The 19,897-nt window shown below is 30.6% G+C and overlaps 3 protein-coding genes across 6 annotated transcripts in view; 1 reads left to right on the top strand and 2 right to left on the bottom strand.

Moving 5' to 3' along the window:
- Positions 1-1,208: 1,208 nt before the first annotated feature.
- On the bottom strand, positions 1,209-3,211 carry LOC115034466. Its single transcript, XM_029491543.1, has 2 exons — positions 2,753-3,211; positions 1,209-2,682 (listed from the first exon to the last, which is right to left on the bottom strand). Exon 2 carries the CDS (start codon positions 2,294-2,296, stop codon positions 1,817-1,819), a length of 480 nt encoding a protein of 159 aa, XP_029347403.1. The 5' UTR covers positions 2,297-2,682; positions 2,753-3,211; the 3' UTR covers positions 1,209-1,816.
- A 1,746-nt stretch (positions 3,212-4,957) lies between these two features.
- Positions 4,958-11,058, bottom strand: LOC100569456 (hapless 2-like). The gene is made up of 7 exons (XM_029491477.1): positions 10,852-11,058; positions 9,786-9,914; positions 8,561-8,698; positions 8,281-8,498; positions 7,433-7,546; positions 7,212-7,372; positions 4,958-5,388 (listed from the first exon to the last, which is right to left on the bottom strand). The coding sequence occupies exons 1-7, from the start codon at positions 11,056-11,058 to the stop codon at positions 4,958-4,960; spliced, it is 1,398 nt and encodes a 465-aa protein (XP_029347337.1).
- A 2,765-nt stretch (positions 11,059-13,823) lies between these two features.
- LOC100165449 (islet cell autoantigen 1) overlaps positions 13,824-19,897 on the top strand; it is a 7,055-nt gene continuing 981 nt past the window's right edge. Inside the window, exons 1-7 of one of the 4 annotated variants that reach the window (XM_008186946.3) lie at positions 13,824-14,327; positions 14,396-14,480; positions 15,972-16,219; positions 16,491-16,651; positions 17,394-17,748; positions 18,529-18,622; positions 18,738-18,984. In XM_008186946.3, coding sequence (XP_008185168.1) covers positions 14,458-14,480; positions 15,972-16,219; positions 16,491-16,651; positions 17,394-17,748; positions 18,529-18,622; positions 18,738-18,984 — 1,128 coding nt within the window. In that variant the 5' untranslated portion in view covers positions 13,824-14,327; positions 14,396-14,457. Of the gene's footprint in view, positions 14,328-14,379; positions 14,481-14,519; positions 14,726-15,971; positions 16,220-16,490; positions 16,652-17,393; positions 17,749-18,528; positions 18,623-18,737; positions 18,985-19,897 lie in introns of those variants that run through there. The other 3 variants (XM_008186945.3, XM_008186947.3, XM_029491185.1) reach the window with 3 other exon arrangements.

Consider the following 19,897-nt stretch of genomic DNA (forward strand, 5'->3'; position numbering starts at 1 on the left):
TATTCGTGGGTACTGAAACTTCTAAAGTATACTATCATATATCTATGATTTTACTACGGTTTTTTGTTGATGTATAACGTGTTACGTAATGGATATTGTGATATGATTAATTTGGAATTTATTATTGATACCTATTATGGGTCAATTTTTTTTTAATACTATAGATAAGTATACCTATATAATAGGTATGTCTAATACCTAGACTGACAAACCGTCTCCGCTCAGAATCGATTTTCTTATACAGTGATATTATATCATTGAATTCAAATTTAATACTATCCATTATACAGTGACCCACTTGTAACCTACTGTACAGCAGAGCGACATCCATTTACCCACCTTTTTTTTTGTAAGCATCTAAGGATCAAATTTTGACAAAATTTATCAAATTTAAAATTGAATAATTATTTTGCAGTTAAAAATGTGTAAAATATTCAACTTTAATATCTAAGGATTGAACATTTAAAACAAGATTCCACGTAAGTAGTTAATTCTATTACCAAAAAATCTAGTTTTTATAGTGACTATTTTTATGGTAATTTTAATTTCAAATTTAGACGAAATTACATATTAAAAAACCTAGAATAACTATTTTAGTTATTTTGTTATTATTGTATAATATTATTCGTGGGTACTTGAAACTTCTAAAGTATAATATTATATATCTATGACAGTATCACGGTTTGTTGTTGATGTATAACGCGTTCTAAGTATCTAATGGATATTGTTATATGATTAATTTGGAATTTGTACCTATTATAGGTCATTTTTTTTTTAATACTATAGATAAGTAGATAATATGTCTTATAGTTAGACTGACATACCGTCTCCGCTCAGAATCGGTTTTCTTATACAATGATATTTTATCATTATATTGAGTATTGATTTTATGATTATTGATTTACCTAAAATCATCATCTCAACAATAGGTAGGTAGGGTACCTACCTATATTAGATACGATATTGATTATTACAATTATAAACAAGGTGTTAGGTAACCACTTTGCTGTACAGTATACCTAAATGCATAGACCTATAAACTTAGTTATTAATAAGTAATAACTAGTAATTAGTTTATAGGGTCTATGTCTAGGTTTCGCGTGTACCTCATCGTTGAGTTGGTCACTGTAATGGTACAAATTCTGAACGGAGACGTTATGCAGGCGTTACTGCGTTAGCCTATTTTATTTCTTATAGTAACTCTTGACAACACTCGTGCGCACTCAGTGCGCATTTTCTGCACCGCCGATTTTGTTAGTGGAATGGGTGCATTTTATAAATATGAACAGTTTTTCTCTATAGCGGAACACATAATCATCTAATTTACTATTTATCATATTATTATCATTATGACTATATTTATTATTTATATCTAATATAATGTTTCTTTTAAATTTGTTTTTAGAAAATATTTAACAACGATGACTTTGGGTAGTAGTGACTGTCGGAATGAATTTAGGTGGTCTATAAGGTGACTCCGGGTTTTCCAATAGTTTTAATTTTTAACTGTAGTTTTTGAAACGTTATTATAGAAGTTTGAGGAACTTGCCGACAACCGGATACTGGTATAATTTACATTATGTAGTACATTATAGTAGTGAACATTGAACTATTTAAACTAGCATATTTCAACTAGGTACTACTTAACGTATGGTCAGCTGGGGTGCATAATATTATATAAGCCTTTTAACGTAAAAGAACGACTCGTCATAAGAATCGCTGTCGTGGTAGAAATAATATAACAATATTATTGGTAGGAAGATAGGTACAAGGTTGTAACAGACAAGTCAGTTGCATCGTTCGTTATTCGATATACCTATTCCGGCGGATTGGACTCCAGCAGCTTCTGGGAATCACAATAGATATTCTGCTGCTGTAAATCACAATCGCTGGTCTGCTCCGATGAATCATCCTGGGCCTTCAGATTGTCTGACAACGTACTGTAACAAGAATCTTCTAGTGTCATGGAATAGTAACCGTTCGTCCGGTTGTAGCACCACCGGCACACCGTGGTCGGGAGACAGACAAAGAACAGCGTGTTGGTGATGAACTCCTCGCCGCTGTTCAGTAGCCGTATGTGCCGGGACTTGGTTTTGGGGTGCACGCAGTAACCATGGTCGTCTCGGATCACTGGGCACGGTCTGAGTTCCGGTTCCTTGTACGCGTCCAGCTGTCGTTTACCGGAACCGACCATCCACAGCCAGTGGCTGCTAAACGGTGACACAGCTTTGAGCAGGCCCAGAGTCAGCGCTACGACCAGGTATCCTATACAGAATACCAGACTGGCGACCAGCATGTCCCAGTCCCTGACAGCCCCCTGTGCGACCGCCCCCCTGGGTGGCACGTCGCCTAGGAACCCCGCACCGGTGTACTCTGCCTGGCTCAACGATCTACCACCAGTGGTATATTGTGATTCAAACTGGTAACACTTGCATCGTCTGTGCCACAGACAGTAGCAGCCGGAACCGCGGACGACCTTGAATTTCCTGGACACTAATGCGACGGCGGAGGTGTGGTCGATATACAATCTCACTGGAAAATAGATAGACCCGAATAAATGTCAGTACTTACGACGATGCACTCACCTGAGTACGGTAGTGGTCAGTTAACACTGACATTTTAGTTGGGGTTTCTGTTTTCCGCCAAAGTGACCCTCGCCCGTTTTCCATCAAAGGCTATATTCTAGTTTCCACAAAAAAAAAAATAAATATTATATATCATATAAGATATTTTTTGAGAACTTCTAATTTACCCCGTATTATTATTTCACCGCGGCTGGAACCCGTTATCGGGCGGGTTACCGTGGACGCTGACGAAAGCTTCAGACTTCAGTCAGTCGATAGATAGGTTACCTACTGCAACAACATTAGTGAAAATCACTTATTGATTTTTGAATTTATTATTATTTAACTGTGTTGATTGCGTTTTTTGTATTATGTCTGAAAATATTTAAGTGACAACGAGTAGTTAACCATACCATGCTATAATTTACAAACATTTTAAATTTATCCTTGCGGCCTTCATTCCTAATATTGGCATATTGCGTATACCTATACATTATACATATCAATATGTCATTACGCGGTGGAGGTGGTAAGAAAAAAAGTACTTCTCGTATAGTTAAACTTGTAATTAACAACGTTTTTGTACTTCTTATGTAATTTTATTTTATAATTTAATATATTTTTAAGCTAAATGAGTGATGTTTGTAATAAATAATAATTAATATTTATATTGTAGGTATCTACTTATACAGTATACCTACTAAGTACTAATTATACTATTAGTTTAATTTAGTTTTATATCCAATTTAATACATTATTTCGACCCTAAACTAGTGACCTCGATATGATATAAAGACTATACGAGGTGAGGCGCATATATTTTATATTATATTGTAGGTAATAATTACAATTTTATGGATTTAAGTTCTCAAAAAATATCTAAAATAATATATATTATTTTTTGACGGTAATCGAAATATAATTGTTGGCGGAAAACGATCATGCCCATTTAAATAAGTATAAAATATGTATACTATATAACCTGAAAAATAACCGAAGCTTCAATTGGTGATAGTTTCAAATGTTTATCAATGTTAATTTTTATAGTTCGAACAAAAAAATCACAATCATAAATTAGATTTTTTTTATGGATTTACCTATGTGTTGTATATTTTATAAAAATTTGCGAAATTCCAAAAATTACATATTTACAGAACGGCATAGGTACCTAGATATTTTTTACCTGAAACATGAGGTGATCGGAATTTCGGATTGTATGTAAATCCCATAAAAATGGTCACTGACATAAAAATGTTATAAATTATAAATATATATTCAAATATATCGCGTTCGTCGTTCCGAGGACTTGCACGAAGAAGTGAAGTACTATACGAAGTTTGTAGTATGTACTTAAATTCATTATAATAATATTATTAAAAAATATAATTATCGCCTACCGGTTGCGCTACATTCGATGGTGCTGTGGCATTCGAACTCTAAATTAATCTTTCCGGTCTGCTGGGGATGTACTATAACTTGCCTGTGTTGTTTTTCAAGTTTTTTCGAGTTTAGCGGACCTGAAACGTCGATAAAGAACTCTGCTGTTTGCAGGCCCAAGTTCGTCACGAATACGCGCAATTTTGCGGTGTTATTACAGTCGTTATCGAAAATTGCATGTATCTCGCTTATCTGAAGCAAAATCCTACGAAAATTTACAAATATTATAATAAAAGTCTGTTATTACTTATCACAATATGTTTGAAGGTTGAAACTTGCAAGGTATAATATCATAGAGTAATAATATATATTATATACATTAGATTAGTATAGACTTAAGTAGGTACTACACAACTACCTAGTTATAAATTAAAACTATGGGAAATCCCGCGTTATATTACTTTTTAATTATACGCCGATAACGAGAAAATTGTGTTATTATAATATACTACCAGGAGTAGTGTTTGTCAAACAGAGTCTCCTCTGCTGTCGGTTAAACAGGAAAATAATATAAAAGAAGTATACGTATACACCAGGTATACTGCCGTTCAGTTTTGTAAAATCATGGTAAAGCTGTATATAGTATTCAAGCAAAAACTTAATATGGATCATATGTACCTACTAAAACATTTCATGTCTGCATACAATAAAAAATATGTGGGTAGGTATCGGAGCCTTCGACTAAAGCGAAGATTTTTACGACGACTTATTTAATTTTCCCATCATGTGCTGTCTTTCTCATGATGTTAATACCAATATAGTGCTGTGTCGAGTCGGGTTAGCATACGACAGAGTGTATCTTAAATAAAAAAGTGAGGTGGCTGCTATACCGCGCACCCGAAGAAATAGCGTATATACTATATATATATATAACGCCTCCTTTCTCTCTCTCTCTGTCTAGCACTGCAGCAGTGCTCGTGACAGAGAGAGGGGGTGGACTGGCAGTTAACGTGTGCTTAGCTGAAGAGGAGAGCTTCAAAAATGAATATAGGTAATAGGTACTTGTCATTGACAACGGCGTTGTCGTCCAGTCTGATCTCTCCGACGCTCTGCACTGACATGGAGGATTCGGCAGCGGACGAGGCCGACTGAAGGTCCACGATAATGTGATCGGCGGCATTGTCAAAACTGATGTCACCTTGCACATAGTCTTCGATGAACAGACGACCACTTCCGGCACCCGTCAATGGTTCCCCGCTGCAGTATCCCTCCCGCTGCTGTATCAGTTGATTGGGCTGTTGGTTGAGACAGCTGCCCCTCAGCCGATAACACCTGTCAGGTTGTTCGTAGAAACCTCGTGGTTCCACTCCGATTCGGTCGCATTCGGAACCGCCGTTTTTTGACATTCTACTTGGATGGATCGCGAGGTACTTTCCGGCTCCTCGATCTGTAAAAGAGCGCGTCACTTAAGAGGATAACGTCGTACCCGAAGTTCCAATTTTGTGTTGTCAGCTTCAATACTAAAGTGAATTATCTATTATCAAACTTAAATGTAATAACATTATCTGTGATCTCTTGTTGGTTTTTTATGATATTTTTAATTTTTAAGTTAATTTTGAGTATGTATGTAAAATATTAATATTTAAAAATGCTTATAATTAATTTTATATTATAGGGAAAAGCGGGGTATTACCGTATGTGGGGTAAAACCGTATAATCGAGATTTTATTAATAATTGATATCATGGAGGAAAACTGAACACACTGATTTGAAGCTTTTTGTTTGTTTATTTATTGAATATGATAATTCGTGTGTTTAGACATCACATATTGGAAAAAAAATGTTTTAAGTGTTTTTAATCAATTATTAAAATATTTTTAAATATTTAACACATAAAAAATAGTATTAAAAAAAATTGTACAGATATGTTTTTATTATCATTCAATACCTTATTAAGTGTAATTTGCATTTCTAGTTTGGATACATTAATTTATCTACTTAAAGTTTATTATAAAGCTCGATTTATTTTAATAGTAGTGTTGGGGCAAAATCGTATGATTATACTACAGGATTACATATGGTTTTACCCCAGGTGTGGGTAAATTCGCATTTTTTAAATAAAAAGTAAAACACAAATTACACACATTTTTAGATAAAAAACGTAAAAAAGTTTCAAATTAAAGTTATAGACCGTAAGTTTTTCTATGTATATTAGTTTTAAAAAATTGCATTATGTTAAAAATTACATAATTTATAAACCATGGAAGCTTAACCATACGGTACTGCCCCGCCTTCCCTATCACTCTGCAGTGGCGTATTAAGAAATCATATATTCATATGTTAATATGTCATTATATGTAGGTATTTAGTATTTACACTATTTCTAGTTTAGGAGCTTTAATTAGAAACTATATGCCTATAATTACGAAAATATACATTTATTGCAAAAAAAAAAAAATCAAATAAGTATTCAATTATTTTTTATGTTCCTAAACATTTTATTTTCATTATTATTATCATTATTATTATTATTACCTATTATTATTACCTATTATTATTATTATTAGTATATTACTATTATTATTACTATTACTATTATTGTTACCTATTATTATTATTATTATTATAGGGTACTTTAATGAAAATGTTGGTGTTGTTTGGAATTAACAATACTATAATAGGTCATCAACATCGGGCTCTATGTTGTTAAGTGTTAACCTTTATTCTCAAATCATTCAAGTGCATGATTTGGTACGCATTCACTTATCACATAATAATTAATAATACAATATTGAATATTCATTGTTAATATTAATTCTATTTTTTTATTCTCAAAGTGAGATTTTCTTCTTATGTAACCTGATGAGGTCCACTGTCAAACGTCATACCAACATTATGAAGGATCGTAATTGAGCCTATCTTGTATAACAAATTATTAGTCCATCTATTGAGCCACTTCCACCCCCTCCTGAATCCAACCACCAAAGATAAACTCTGGATACGCCACTGTTATCAACAAATTAATTCTAACATCGATAACAACTTTTGTTTTTTAAGCCGACCGAAACGCATATTATTATACGATTATGGGCTATGAATTAATAAAAAATAAAACCATAAGATATCGGTTAAGTGAAGAGTGCCAAAGTTACAGTTGACCAACGTAATTAGTTGACAACGTAACATTCATAATATATTACTAGTAAGTAGGTTGTAGCCATAATATGTCATAAATTGTAGTGTACTTATATGTATTCTTTTATGGCATACCGTTAAAGTGCGGGAGCCCATATTGATACATTTTGGGCACGTCCTGAGGTATCAGAACAAACATGGCCATCAGGTCGTTTTCGACTGTTTCATTTAAACCTTTGACCTCGTACCGGTACGATACCAAATCCTTGAAAATGGTCTGTTTTCTATTGGATGATCTGTGGAAATATATTTATTTTTTTTATATATACTTGTTAATTAAATTATATTTTTTTTACGATGATGAAGAACATTGTTGGTGGAGCACGTAAACGCTACTTTCGCTTTTTTTGAATAATTCCAATGTCAGTGGTAAGACCGTTTCCGATTTCTCTACTTTATAAACATTGAACCTGCATCAGTTATGATAAATATAAATATTGCCTGATAGTTGTAATAATATTTTTACAGTTATGATCAGTGGTTGGTGCCCTCTCCCCTACACGGTTGTGTGTGCTGTACACTTACCTATCATCCCTATTGTCACTTTGTGTTCTATGGCGTAATAATTAATTAGGCTAAAACGTAAATATATCGGTAGGGTTGCTTTGCAATGACCTTCAAAAAAATTGGTTAGTAATATCCACAAAGCGTCTCATCATATTGATACAAATGATCAATTTTTTAAATTTAATATTTTAGGTATAATGCATAATCTTGCACATTTTTATATACGAACATATAAAAAGTAGAACATTTAATTATATACAAACATTTGGTGAACATTTCAAGTATCTACGGTCATTGGTTTTTGAATTAGGTACAACAAAATAAAATACCTACCTACCTAATCAATTTTGTTTAAAACTATTTTTGGGAAATATTCCCGTTTTTCTATAATTATTTTATTTGGCTTTTTTCTGAATATAATGAAAAGTAGGTATTGGGAATTTTAAATTTTGACAACTAGACCTAATTTCCAACAGAAACCACCCTAAAAATTGAAGATTTAAGCATTTTGCTAATACATATATATTATAATATATTTATATATATTACATATACATTTATCACTTCGCTTAGAAATTAGAATCTAAAATAATATTAATCTAAGTATTAACAGTGTAGGACATATTATGCGTATTACCATAAATCACTATATCTAAAACAATGCGCACTCTCGTGATAAGTAAATGAATTTGCATAACCGGGACTTCTACTGATGTTTTTACAATCTTGTTCGCCCCTCGGTTGAACTATTACATCGATGTTGGTCGTTATTGAAGTGTTATTTCTCTTCAGTGCCTCGGACGATCTTTGTTGACGAGCAGCATTTACCGAATCGATACACGAACAACAAAAACCCTTTGTAAACAGGAAGAATTTAAGGTTATTATTTTGTTAACTCTAAAAATTAGTTTACTTGCTTCCGAAAAAGGCACCGGTTCATTTAAGTTATAATACTGCATACCACACGTGGGGTTAATATTTCCAGAATCACATCCGAAGTAATACTTCCTGGTCGCTTTACTGATCACTTCTTCAGTTGGCCCACCATTTACGTACTTGAAAAATAATAAATAATATTTATACATAATAATACATTTGTGCGTAATATGAATAGCTAATATTTATATTAAATGCACGATAATTGATAGTACCTATACAAAACCCTTCTAAAACACATGTGGACTTACGTGCTCCAGCTATGGGGTAGTGCAAAAAAATCAAACATACGAAAAATTCAAACTTCCAAAAAAATAACAAATGCTCCTCCCTTTGTTTCAAATCTTACACTCAATAATGACTTAAAAATAGCAACTGTACTCGATGAAGCAAAATGTTTCTACAAGAGATTTCACACGAAACTACCTCTCCATTCTAATCCACTTATAAAAAAGTTATCTAACCTAACCTTATCCATTCCAGGTAATCTCCCAAAACGGCTTAAACGAATATGGTATCGTGACCTTTTATCTGAAACTTAAATAGTTTTACTTAACAAGTTAAAAAAAAAAAACTAAAAATAAGAAGTATCACTAAAGGGTAGCTTCTTCCCTCAAAATATTCATATGTAAATACTCTTACGATATTTGCTTATTATTCAAATTAAAAATTGATTGTAAATTTCTTATAAAAATAAAAATGCACTCTACCTAATATTCTACCGTGAAGTGCAGGGCACTATACAGACAAGAAATTTTTTTTTTTAATATTATTTTTTGTGGTGAATTATTGTTTTAATGAGTTTTTTGATTTTGCCTTTACTATTTTCCAAATGTGACTCTCCAAAAATTTTAATTGAAAACTTCTGGTATAGAGTATAAGGGTTGGACCTTGTCATGACTTTAGGATGTAGTTATTTTATACAAAAAACACACGGCCATTTACATTTATGCGACGACCTAAGACCTACCAAAGTCCACGTAAAATAAGAAATAATATTGTGTCGTGGTTTATTTTAAAATATTCACAATAATGAATACAGATATAATTTATTATTACAATACAAAATAATTATTATTATTATTATCACAATAAAATTATTTAGCAAAAATAATAGTATCACAGATTATTAGTTCTTAATTCTCATAATATGAGTAATGATTGATATTATTAATACAAAATAGTAATAAAAATAAAAGCACTCACGTTTATAAAACGTAACTTGTATAATTCTCTTAGTCCAGCCAATTGAACTTTTAGAACGATTGGTTTCAAAAGACGATACGTTGTTTTATTTAAATTTACTGAATCACGAACGTAATTAATAAATAGTACCTGGAAACATTTAAAATAACTATTATATTATTATGCATTATAATATTATGTTATCATATTATGTAGGTACTTATTTTACCTATAATATAATTTATTGTCTTTGACTTATGTCTTTGACGAGGACAAGCCACAAGCTACAAGTAGTTAAAAAATATACATATAAAAAAAAAAATAACATTTTGTATTTTTGTACCAAGTCTCAAGGTTATATTTCTTAGTAGTTATTACAAAGACATCATCATACGACGACAAATTGCATCATCACTATAATTCGTTTGATAACTTGATTTCTGTTTTGAGTAAACATTAACGATTTACCTACATTAATTTGACAGATATTTGTATTTTCGTTTTGAAAACTTTAACCAACATTCTATTCTATTATTACTATTAATTTTTTAATCGAGCTATGATAATTGATAAATAATAATAAATTAATAATTTAATTTACGATGTATGTAGGTACTCGCAGTCGTATCCAAATATAAAGTTATTATAAGTAGACCAAAATAATTAAAATCTAATATAAAAAAAAAAAAATTAATAACTATAATTCATTACGGTCATTACTTTACTTGCACATAATATAAATTACGATATCATATTGTAGTCATATAATAGGGACTGTTAAATATTTAAATATATAAGTATATCGTATATGTCAAACTATTACGATTGGGTATTTGTGTAACAGGTGCATTTATATAATATGCTCTTAAATAAAATGGTAACTTTTATTATAAGATATACAATAGGTAAGTACCTATATAGATACATAGGTACCTATATAGTGTTGTTGTCCACGGAAATGTGAGATAAGCTACTTAATAAATTAATTTACAAGTTGTGCATAAAGAGTATTCTATTTCGATTATTCTCTTTGATTAGTCTACTGGCTAGTATAAACTAGTAACTAGCGTCTAGTGGTACAACTTACGTGGATGGTAGAAATGTTTTCGATTTCGAGATTCAACAGTACTTTATTGTTGGTATCTATAATTACGTCCGGTCCTGGTTTTTCTAAGTAGTCGATTATTGTTTCGCATAGAGTGCCGTTGCACGGCGTTTTTATGCATTTAAAATGTATATTACCACTATTTGAACCCGTACAGTAGTAACCATTAGATTCACCAAGTACTCGCATAACTAAATACATAATTTGGAGGAATAATATCGAAAATATCATCGTAAGTACACACACATATACACATATAACCAAATACCTACCAATCGCAAGGTAGAAACGAAATAAAAATCAAATACGTACAGTTGTTATTTTGTAAGCTATAGAAACGCGAGATCACTTACATTCCTATATTAACATTTATAATACAATATAATACAATAAGTGAGGCCAGCGGCGTAGCATACAACATTAGGTGCAAATATTATAAGTTGCAATCGTCTAATGAATCAATCGAGAGACATATTTTTGTGGTATCACTTATCACTGCAGTATCAGCGTTCAGCATTCAGCAGACTTTGATTAATTGTTGTTTTACTCTTTATCGAATTTCATAATTATGCATACCTACTTTCTTTCACACGGGACATTATGCACTAGTTATTATTGCTTATACCAAATATCTACGTCGATTATTGATATTTGACACGATGATGTCCGTTAACAACTAAATTCTGTGAAGATATTTTATTTATAAAGTAAAGTAATTCGGTTTAAACTTTAAATGAATATCTATAGTAATAAATAATAATATAGTAATAATCACCCGTTTTTTAGTCTGTACACGGATTTACGGATGGACAGAACATTCCATTTAGTCAATGTGAATGTGTAAAAAATATGTACTGCATTAACTATTAAGATATCAGTTAAATTATATTATAATTAATAAGTTAAAATAAAAGTAAGTAGGTATTAAATAGTAATGAAAACTATAAATTATGCGATACCTCCAAATAGCGAAGGTACCTTAGTAGGTACCTTGTACCTATATACTAATCGTATTTATGACTTGGCCATATTAATTAACATTTAACGGTGGAATGCAATAAAATGATAATGATTAAATTATACTAGGATGATTCTGCGTTTAATAAATTGTTAAGAAGAAGAAAGAGGTATACCCATTTCCCAAATTAAATATTCGTTATTACGAAATGAGAATGGATTTTATTCGAGCAGATATAATTAATTGTGAGTTGGAAACCACTAAACTAGGCCGGCGTATAAATAAAAACTTGCTGAAATTATAATAAATATTTTGCGGGTGTGTTTTTGTTTAGTAAGATCAGCGCCTAACGGGTTTAAAATATGCATAGCCGCATAGAATGATTTTATCGGATTTTAAATGTTATACACAGAATTGGATATAGACTATAATAGATTATAGTTATAGTATTAACATTAGTTTGTGTATGCTAAGGATAAATTATTGGATAATAATCTCCATGATAATATAGTTTTAAAGATATGAAAACTATTATAAAGTATGATGATTTGAAAATTATAATTATTATTTTATATTAATATATTAGAATTTAATTTGTAAAATTTAACCGAGTATAATAAGTACTAGACAATACTAAATGTATTTTATATTTGTATCCTTAATAACTCTATAAAGTTTAATAACTCAGAGACTATTCAGTATATTCATTCGAGATTTGAATTTGAATTGGACAGTTATAAACATTTTCGAAAAAATAATTTGCTCAACAATTCACAATAAAAAGGATAAATCTGATTTGAAAAAAAGAAGTTTAGATCACCACAGAGCAAAGGACACTCCATATACTCAGATACAAAGTATATAAAAAAAAATCTGTGTCTATAAAAATATAGTTTTTAAGTTTAGCAACCAACTTTAAAATTACAAAAATCAGAATTCGAATATAAGTACAATTTAAGAATAAAATAAGGGGGAATTGCAGGTGAAGAACTTTGTGTATAATATATTATATTGTTATGCGATATTACCTATATACGACTTTATGAGTATGTGATTATATACCATGTTTAATTGGATAATACGAGTAGGTAGGAACCTATTTAGTATTTACATTAGCTGGATAATTTTAACATGTTCTAACAATGTTAGATGAAGATCCATGCAGTGAGTAAGAAGTTCTGTTTTTCAGGAAACTTATCAAATTTATATAAAAATCCCCAAATACTTTTGTATCATTGATACTTGTTGTTTTAGTTTATGTGTTGTAACTTATAAACTTATAAGCGTGTACCATGTTGTGCTACGATGCTACGTAATCACAAACACGATAACATAATTTATCATTCGTATTATGTACTTCCTCTAATTTTATTTTATATTATACTAAAATGATTAATTTCCCAATAACCATCCGGTAAGTATTACATTTTTGTTTGTTTTAACGATTTTTTTCCGGTATATTATGATAGTGCTTGGTAAGTTTATAAAGGATAAATCCATAACATATGTGAATTCATGGGCTCATAAATCATAATGTTATTAATTTTTATATAACACTTGTGCACCTATTTTATGTTTGTGAGTCCGTAATCCGTATAACATGATATTCTACGAAAAATCTGAAATTTGGATATTGAAAGTCAATTACATACTCGTATAGTCATGTGCCTATAATATAAATATTATATATTATATATAGGTATTTAACATATTATGCATATTAACACTACACCGACTTAAACGAAAATAAACTCAATTTAAAGTATTAGCACACATACCTATATGGCTATATGTATTAAACTAATATATTCTACTATTGTTGATGGTTTATTTTCGGATCCACGGACGTATACTACAATTCTATTGTATGCAAATTATTTTTGATTAAAAACAATAGTCCATCTAAGGTTAGAAAAAAAATTTCAAAACTTATTTGAGCGCGCGTAAACATTATCACTTACATTATTATACTATTATAGTAACAGCTGCGATAGGTAGTACATATAGGGGCACCCCGCGAATTCGTTCGCCCGGTATAGTATTGATTTCCTCCGGTCGCCATCCTAACCGACAACCGTTTACACAAGTGGCGGCGTATGACGACGATATCATTGCCGCTGTTAGGTCGCAAGCAAACGGATCACGCGCCCGAATTTTTTTTTTCGATTTTTTTTTCGTCTCTCGATTCCACAACGATCTCTTCGAACGGTGGAAATAACGGGAAAACGTATTGCAATAAACGTAAAAACAACCGAAAAAATACATCACGGCGTTTGCCTGCAGGTATATAATATTCTACGATTAAAACAGATATGCGTATATTTCACTGTTAACGACAATGTAGTAATAATCATATTATTATTATCGTCACACGTTTTCTATGTGCTAGCTGTTTATGCCGCGTCGCGAACGGTCGTCGTGGCCACTATTATAGTGAATCCTTTTTTTTTATCAAGTCCGCAGCGCTCGTATCCACGCACACTATCACCGTACGCGTATTGTGTGTGTCAATAAAATATTATAAGTCACGTAAGTTTTTTTTTTCAATTCAGTTTTTCCTTCGTCTAGTGTGAACGCGGATCGATTTTTCCCCTCAAATATTGTTGTTTATATTGGAGCGTTCGATCGTAATGAGTCTCTCGGAATCGGGATGGTGAGTAACTATCATTTTATTACAATTACATATTTATGGTATTGTGTGTATGTATGTATGTCTTTAATCTTGTGCTATCGACTATCGTAGATCTGTAATGTTATGTAGAGTGACACTGTGATAGTGGTGGTTTTGAAACTTATTTTGATGAAAACATATGTTGTTACTTTAAGACCGAACTGGCTCAAATGACATCACAATTAATAGAAACACACCTTATACTCACCGTGGATATCGTATTAAATGTGTGTGAAATGTATTCACTATTATTTTTTATTAAATATTTTTTTAAACAACGATTACGACTTCGAAACTACTTTTTACCTGCATTTTTTGTGGTGATTGAACACTTTCGATGTAAATGTTTCCTATCCCCATTCAAAATCAAATATTGAAAAAAACTAGAAACATTTATTTTTAATATTATGTCACTATAATACTTATAATTTGTATCGATTAAAAACCACCTACCCACATAATACCTATTAATATTGTTATTTAAATAGGTACCTATAATAGTATAGTTCATTATTTATTGCTAGGGTTAGAATTTATATGCAATATAAAATAGAAAAACTTGCAATACAAATATAATAAAATATACTATGAATTACCAAACTAAAGAAGCATCTTATGATTTTAAAATATAGATTGAATAAAGTTACTTTTTCTGTAAGCCAAATAATTTTGATTTATACTTTTAGATAAATCTATGGTTTATATTTAAATTCCCCGCACATATTTTAAAACACACATTATGTTGAAACCAATACATTTATCGCTACATTCAAAATCTCAAAATTGAAAATATATTAGGTATATATAAAACTTACATAAACTGATATACATCAATTTAAATTAAATTAAAACTGTTTACGCCGATAATTTTCATTGGAAAATGTACCAATCAAATCATCGTTATTTAATTTCTTTGTTAAATCTGACTCATAACAGCTAAAAAATTTAGCCTTTCGTCAGTAGTCTATGATCTCAAATAAGATTTGATCCTTTTTAAGACCGAAAATGACCACTCTACAGAAGTTAGAAATAGGGCAGGAAACACAACTATCAAGTTTTACATTTTAAAACACTGAAGGTGGTTCGGACGCTCAGTATCACTAATGGACCATAGTAGGTATACATAACATATCTACTTAAATATTATCTACAGCAGAAATCTATAATAATAATTGTGAACGATAGTACATAAATGTATAGTAATATCTCAAATCACAATACTTTTCCTAAGTCCAGGTATTATCAATGCTTGTTTTTCTTGATAAATAATATCCACAATTATAATTGTATTGTTATTTTTATTTATCAGCCAAATATATTAAAATGGTTTCTAAAATTTACGATCCCTAAAAGTTTTCCGACAATAAAATGTCTGGTTCCGTATTTTATAAAATATAAAATAATAATTTTGCTATTAAAATTATAATTGTAATTACTAATGACAAATAAGACATGTAACATTTTTTTGTTCAGGAATACGTACGATGCTCCAGGGTTGAACCGTTGGCAAAATAATGCTAATGGCTCAACTGTATCTAAAATGCAACACAAGTACTGGGTAACTAAACAGCAAGTATGTAAAAAATTGGGGAAAAAGGATGACGAATTCATAGTAGCTTCAGACGCTGAACTCGATGCTAAATTAGAACTATTTAAGTCTATTCGTGGTAGTTGTCAACATTTGCAAAGGATTGTCAATAAATACGACGAAAAAGTTTATAGTGAGTATTATTTGTGTTAAGCCCACCAATTATCTATTTAGAGCGCTTATACGTTCACAAAGAATATAGCATCTTATAATATTGTAGTTATTGAATACTTACAAAATAGCACAATATGATGTTATCTATACATATAACGTGTAAAATATTTTATACTTGTATATCTTGATAGATAACAATATATTTTACTATAGGTAACTATAATAGTATCAATAAAAGGCACACACAATTAAAATACTTTTGAATAAAATTATATTATTTATTTTTAAAGATTTAGCATATGAAGAAAATCAAATGGGTCTGTTTTTAAAAAGATCTGGAAACAAAGATCAAACTAAAGCTGGCGAAATGATGCAAATTTTGGGAAGTTGCATGGCACAGTCAGGACAAGAGAGAATTGGTTTACGTACGCCATTAGCCAGGTTACACCAGGTATAATATATAAATTAAATTAAAAATTATTATTAATAATTACCTTATAATACTATAAAATAAATACAAAAAGAAAAATAATAACTCTCAATTAAAACGCAGTGTAAATAAAAAATATTATTTCAAAATGAACAGTTAATTATTATTTATTACCGTATGTCCGTATGACCGTATACAATTAGTATATAACAACGGAAGAATATTTTATAAGTTTTAATTTACCAAAACATTGAAATAACATGTGCATTATACATTTTTTATTTCATATTATTTTAAAAGTCAAAAATAATAACAATTATTTAATTTATCCAAACCTACTATGACATTGTGAAATAAATAACAAAATAAATAATTACCATTTTTTTAATTTTTTAATAGTCTGAAATTTTTAACAGTCATGAATCTATGACCCGATATTATTTAACCATATGAATAGAAAATTAAAAACGGAATTTAAAAAAAAAATATATTATTTAATTCTAAGACTGAAATCCCCATTTACTCACTACAAATGGTCAGATTATGTTACGAGTTCTACTAGTAAAAGTAACGTATATTGTGTAATATATATTATATTATGCGGGTGGTGGATTAACGATTTTTCAAAAATTGCATAATTACTCAACAGAGGGCTATCTGATATTGAAGTCGTTCTCCTTCTTTCTGGATCGATGATTGAATCCTCAAGTGCATAAAATATTTTAATTATTATTTATGATATGGTATTGATGTGTTTTTATAGGAAATAGAAACGTTTTGTTTAAGAGCTGTGGAGGATACTCAGGGCGATGTAAAACGTATGGAAAATGCCCGTACAGACTACAGGGCTGCTCTGAATTGGATGAAAGACGTTTCCCAAGAACTTGATCCGGACACCAATTCACAGTTAGACAAATTCAAAAACGTGCAGACCAAAGTAAAAAAGTCCAAACAGCAGTTCGATCACCACAAATTGATCTGTTTGCAAAAAGTCGACCTGCTTGCCGCTGCACGTTGTAATATGTTTTCACACGTCCTTATTTTCTATCAACAAAGTTTGCAGCGATTTGCCGAATCCGTCGCAGCGTCGTTTGAACACGCAACTAAAGATTTTAAACGTAAGCATGCGAGGCATACGCATACAATCACTAATTAATTGTTTTTTTTTCTAAATTTTAATCGAATCATATTATAAAAATTAAATTACTTCAATTGTTTGATGCACGAAATTATTGGTAATAAATCGATACTATTGGTGTAAATTATTATCGACGTTAACTTCTGTTATTTTATTTTATAGGTTACATTTTTTAATGATGTAATTGTTATCATTTACCTATATTTTTTAATCTTATTTTCAACATGAATAATTTTAAGGGGATTGGGAACAGTGATGTACTGTGTTTGTCTAACACACGTGGAACATAGGAATTTAGACGTGTTTTATTCCAACGATTGATCTAAATATCTAATGAAGCGATAAGAATTCTAAAAACAGATTTAAATTTGTCATTATGTCTACTTGAGATCAACTTCCTCATATTTTTAATTTAACGCCTAAATCCTAAAAAATTTCGTACTAAAAAAGGAAATGGAATATTACAATTTTTGGAGAAGTTAAAATTAAAAAATTAAAAATGTGGGAAAGTTGATCTCGAGTAGACATGATGATGACAAATTCAAATTTACTTTTAGAAATCTTATCGCTTCGCTAAATCAATTCGTACGTTGGAATGAAAACACGTCTAAATGCCTATGTTCCACGTGTGTTAGACTAAGACAGAAAATCCTCTCTTCCAATCCCCTTAAATAACATTTACTGTGTCTCGTAACATAATACCTACCTACCTACTTCATTTAACAATATTATTTACAATATGATTTTTTTTTAACTTTAGAGTACCAACATTACGATTTCAAAATGATTAAAGAGTTACGAACGAACTCAGAGAAATCCACGTCCAAGGCAGACGATAACAGCAATGATTCAAGGTAGACATTTTTTCGTACAATTTAATCGTAATATTGTTGTTTTATGAACCATGTGTCTAAATCTGATAGGTAGCCAATAGGCAATGTTAATCTTTTGTTTAAAATGTTCAAGTAGCTCGTACACTGAATTGGGCATCGAAGCAACACCCGACCAGATTGAAGAAACAAACGAATCTGCTTTGCTTTCGTTGCTCGACGGAAGCGACACCTTTGGAAATTTCTTATCAAATCCTTACGAAAGTAATCAAGAAGAAAAGGACTCAGAACTTAAACGATACGGAACAGGAGATGAATTTTTACCGTCCCAATTATTGTCGGACTTGCTTTCCGGGTCAACTGCACCTGTTAATACTACTACTAAAGTGAGTTGATAATTTTCAATTGATGAAAGCTAACTTAGTATTATAGTTCAAACCGGTGAACTAAGTAGGTATATAATTTTATAGTGTGATGTATTTATACATCATAAGTGTCACCAAACATGGCAATATTTTTTTCGTAGGAGGGCTAGTCTAAAATAAATTGGCCCGCACGGCCACATGTCGATTACTATTTATGTGGTCCATGAATGTACATTATATACATGCAATTAATTTTGGTGAAGCTCCCCCGATACACGCGGCATAATATAAAATGTTATGTTGATTATATTGTTATTGTAATAATTTGATGTCACTACATATGCAAAAGGATAAAAATTAATAGTTTTATAAATTGGCGGCACAGTCGTGGCGCGAGCTAAGTAAAAAAAAAAAAATAACTGCACGAGCACGACGAACGGTGTGTGTATAGTATATCGAAGTAGGAGTTGCTTATTTAAACTGTGTAAAATACAGTAAATTTGTTATACGACATAACTAATTTTCTAATGTATCAATTAACCTCTAGTAAACTCCAAAACATCAGAAATACTGTGTAGAACGTGCTTTTGTAAAAACCATCAAAATCGTACATTTAAAAATTAAGTTATAAATGAAAAAGTGTGAACTTTTTATTGGAAATTTATATTAAATTCACAATCATGGTAGCCGTCGTAGCCGTCGTAGTAATCGTCGAATCAGCGTCGCCAATGTTACCAACAATATTCTACTTTTACCGTTCTTATAGATTATTGTGTAAATATTAAATATTTAATAATGATTAAAATTAGTGATATCAGAAAAAAACCCTTCGTAAACTACGTGAAAAAATGGCTAAGTAAAAAAAATATAAGATCATTAAGTATTATAAAGATGTGATACCATGAATAAATGCTAAGTATATTGAATTTAAGTA

This window comes from Acyrthosiphon pisum, chromosome A3 (assembly GCF_005508785.2).
Source record: "Acyrthosiphon pisum isolate AL4f chromosome A3, pea_aphid_22Mar2018_4r6ur, whole genome shotgun sequence".
Classification (NCBI taxonomy): Eukaryota; Metazoa; Arthropoda; class Insecta; order Hemiptera; family Aphididae; genus Acyrthosiphon; species Acyrthosiphon pisum.

Bases quoted from the DNA above. Each gene is read 5' to 3' on its own strand.
- LOC100569456 (XM_029491477.1), bottom strand. From the start codon at position 11,058: ATGCGAGTACTTGGTGAATCTAATGGTTACTACTGTACGGGTTCAAAT. The intron at 9,915-10,851 runs GTAAGTTGTACC...AAATGTTTCCAG, and splicing joins AAAACATTTCTACCATCCAC to GTACTATTTATTAATTACGT. The intron at 8,499-8,560 runs GCAAGTAAACTA...CTGTTTACAAAG, and splicing joins AACCGGTGCCTTTTTCGGAA to GGTTTTTGTTGTTCGTGTAT.
- LOC115034466 (XM_029491543.1), bottom strand. From the start codon at position 2,296: ATGCTGGTCGCCAGTCTGGTATTCTGTATAGGATACCTGGTCGTAGCG.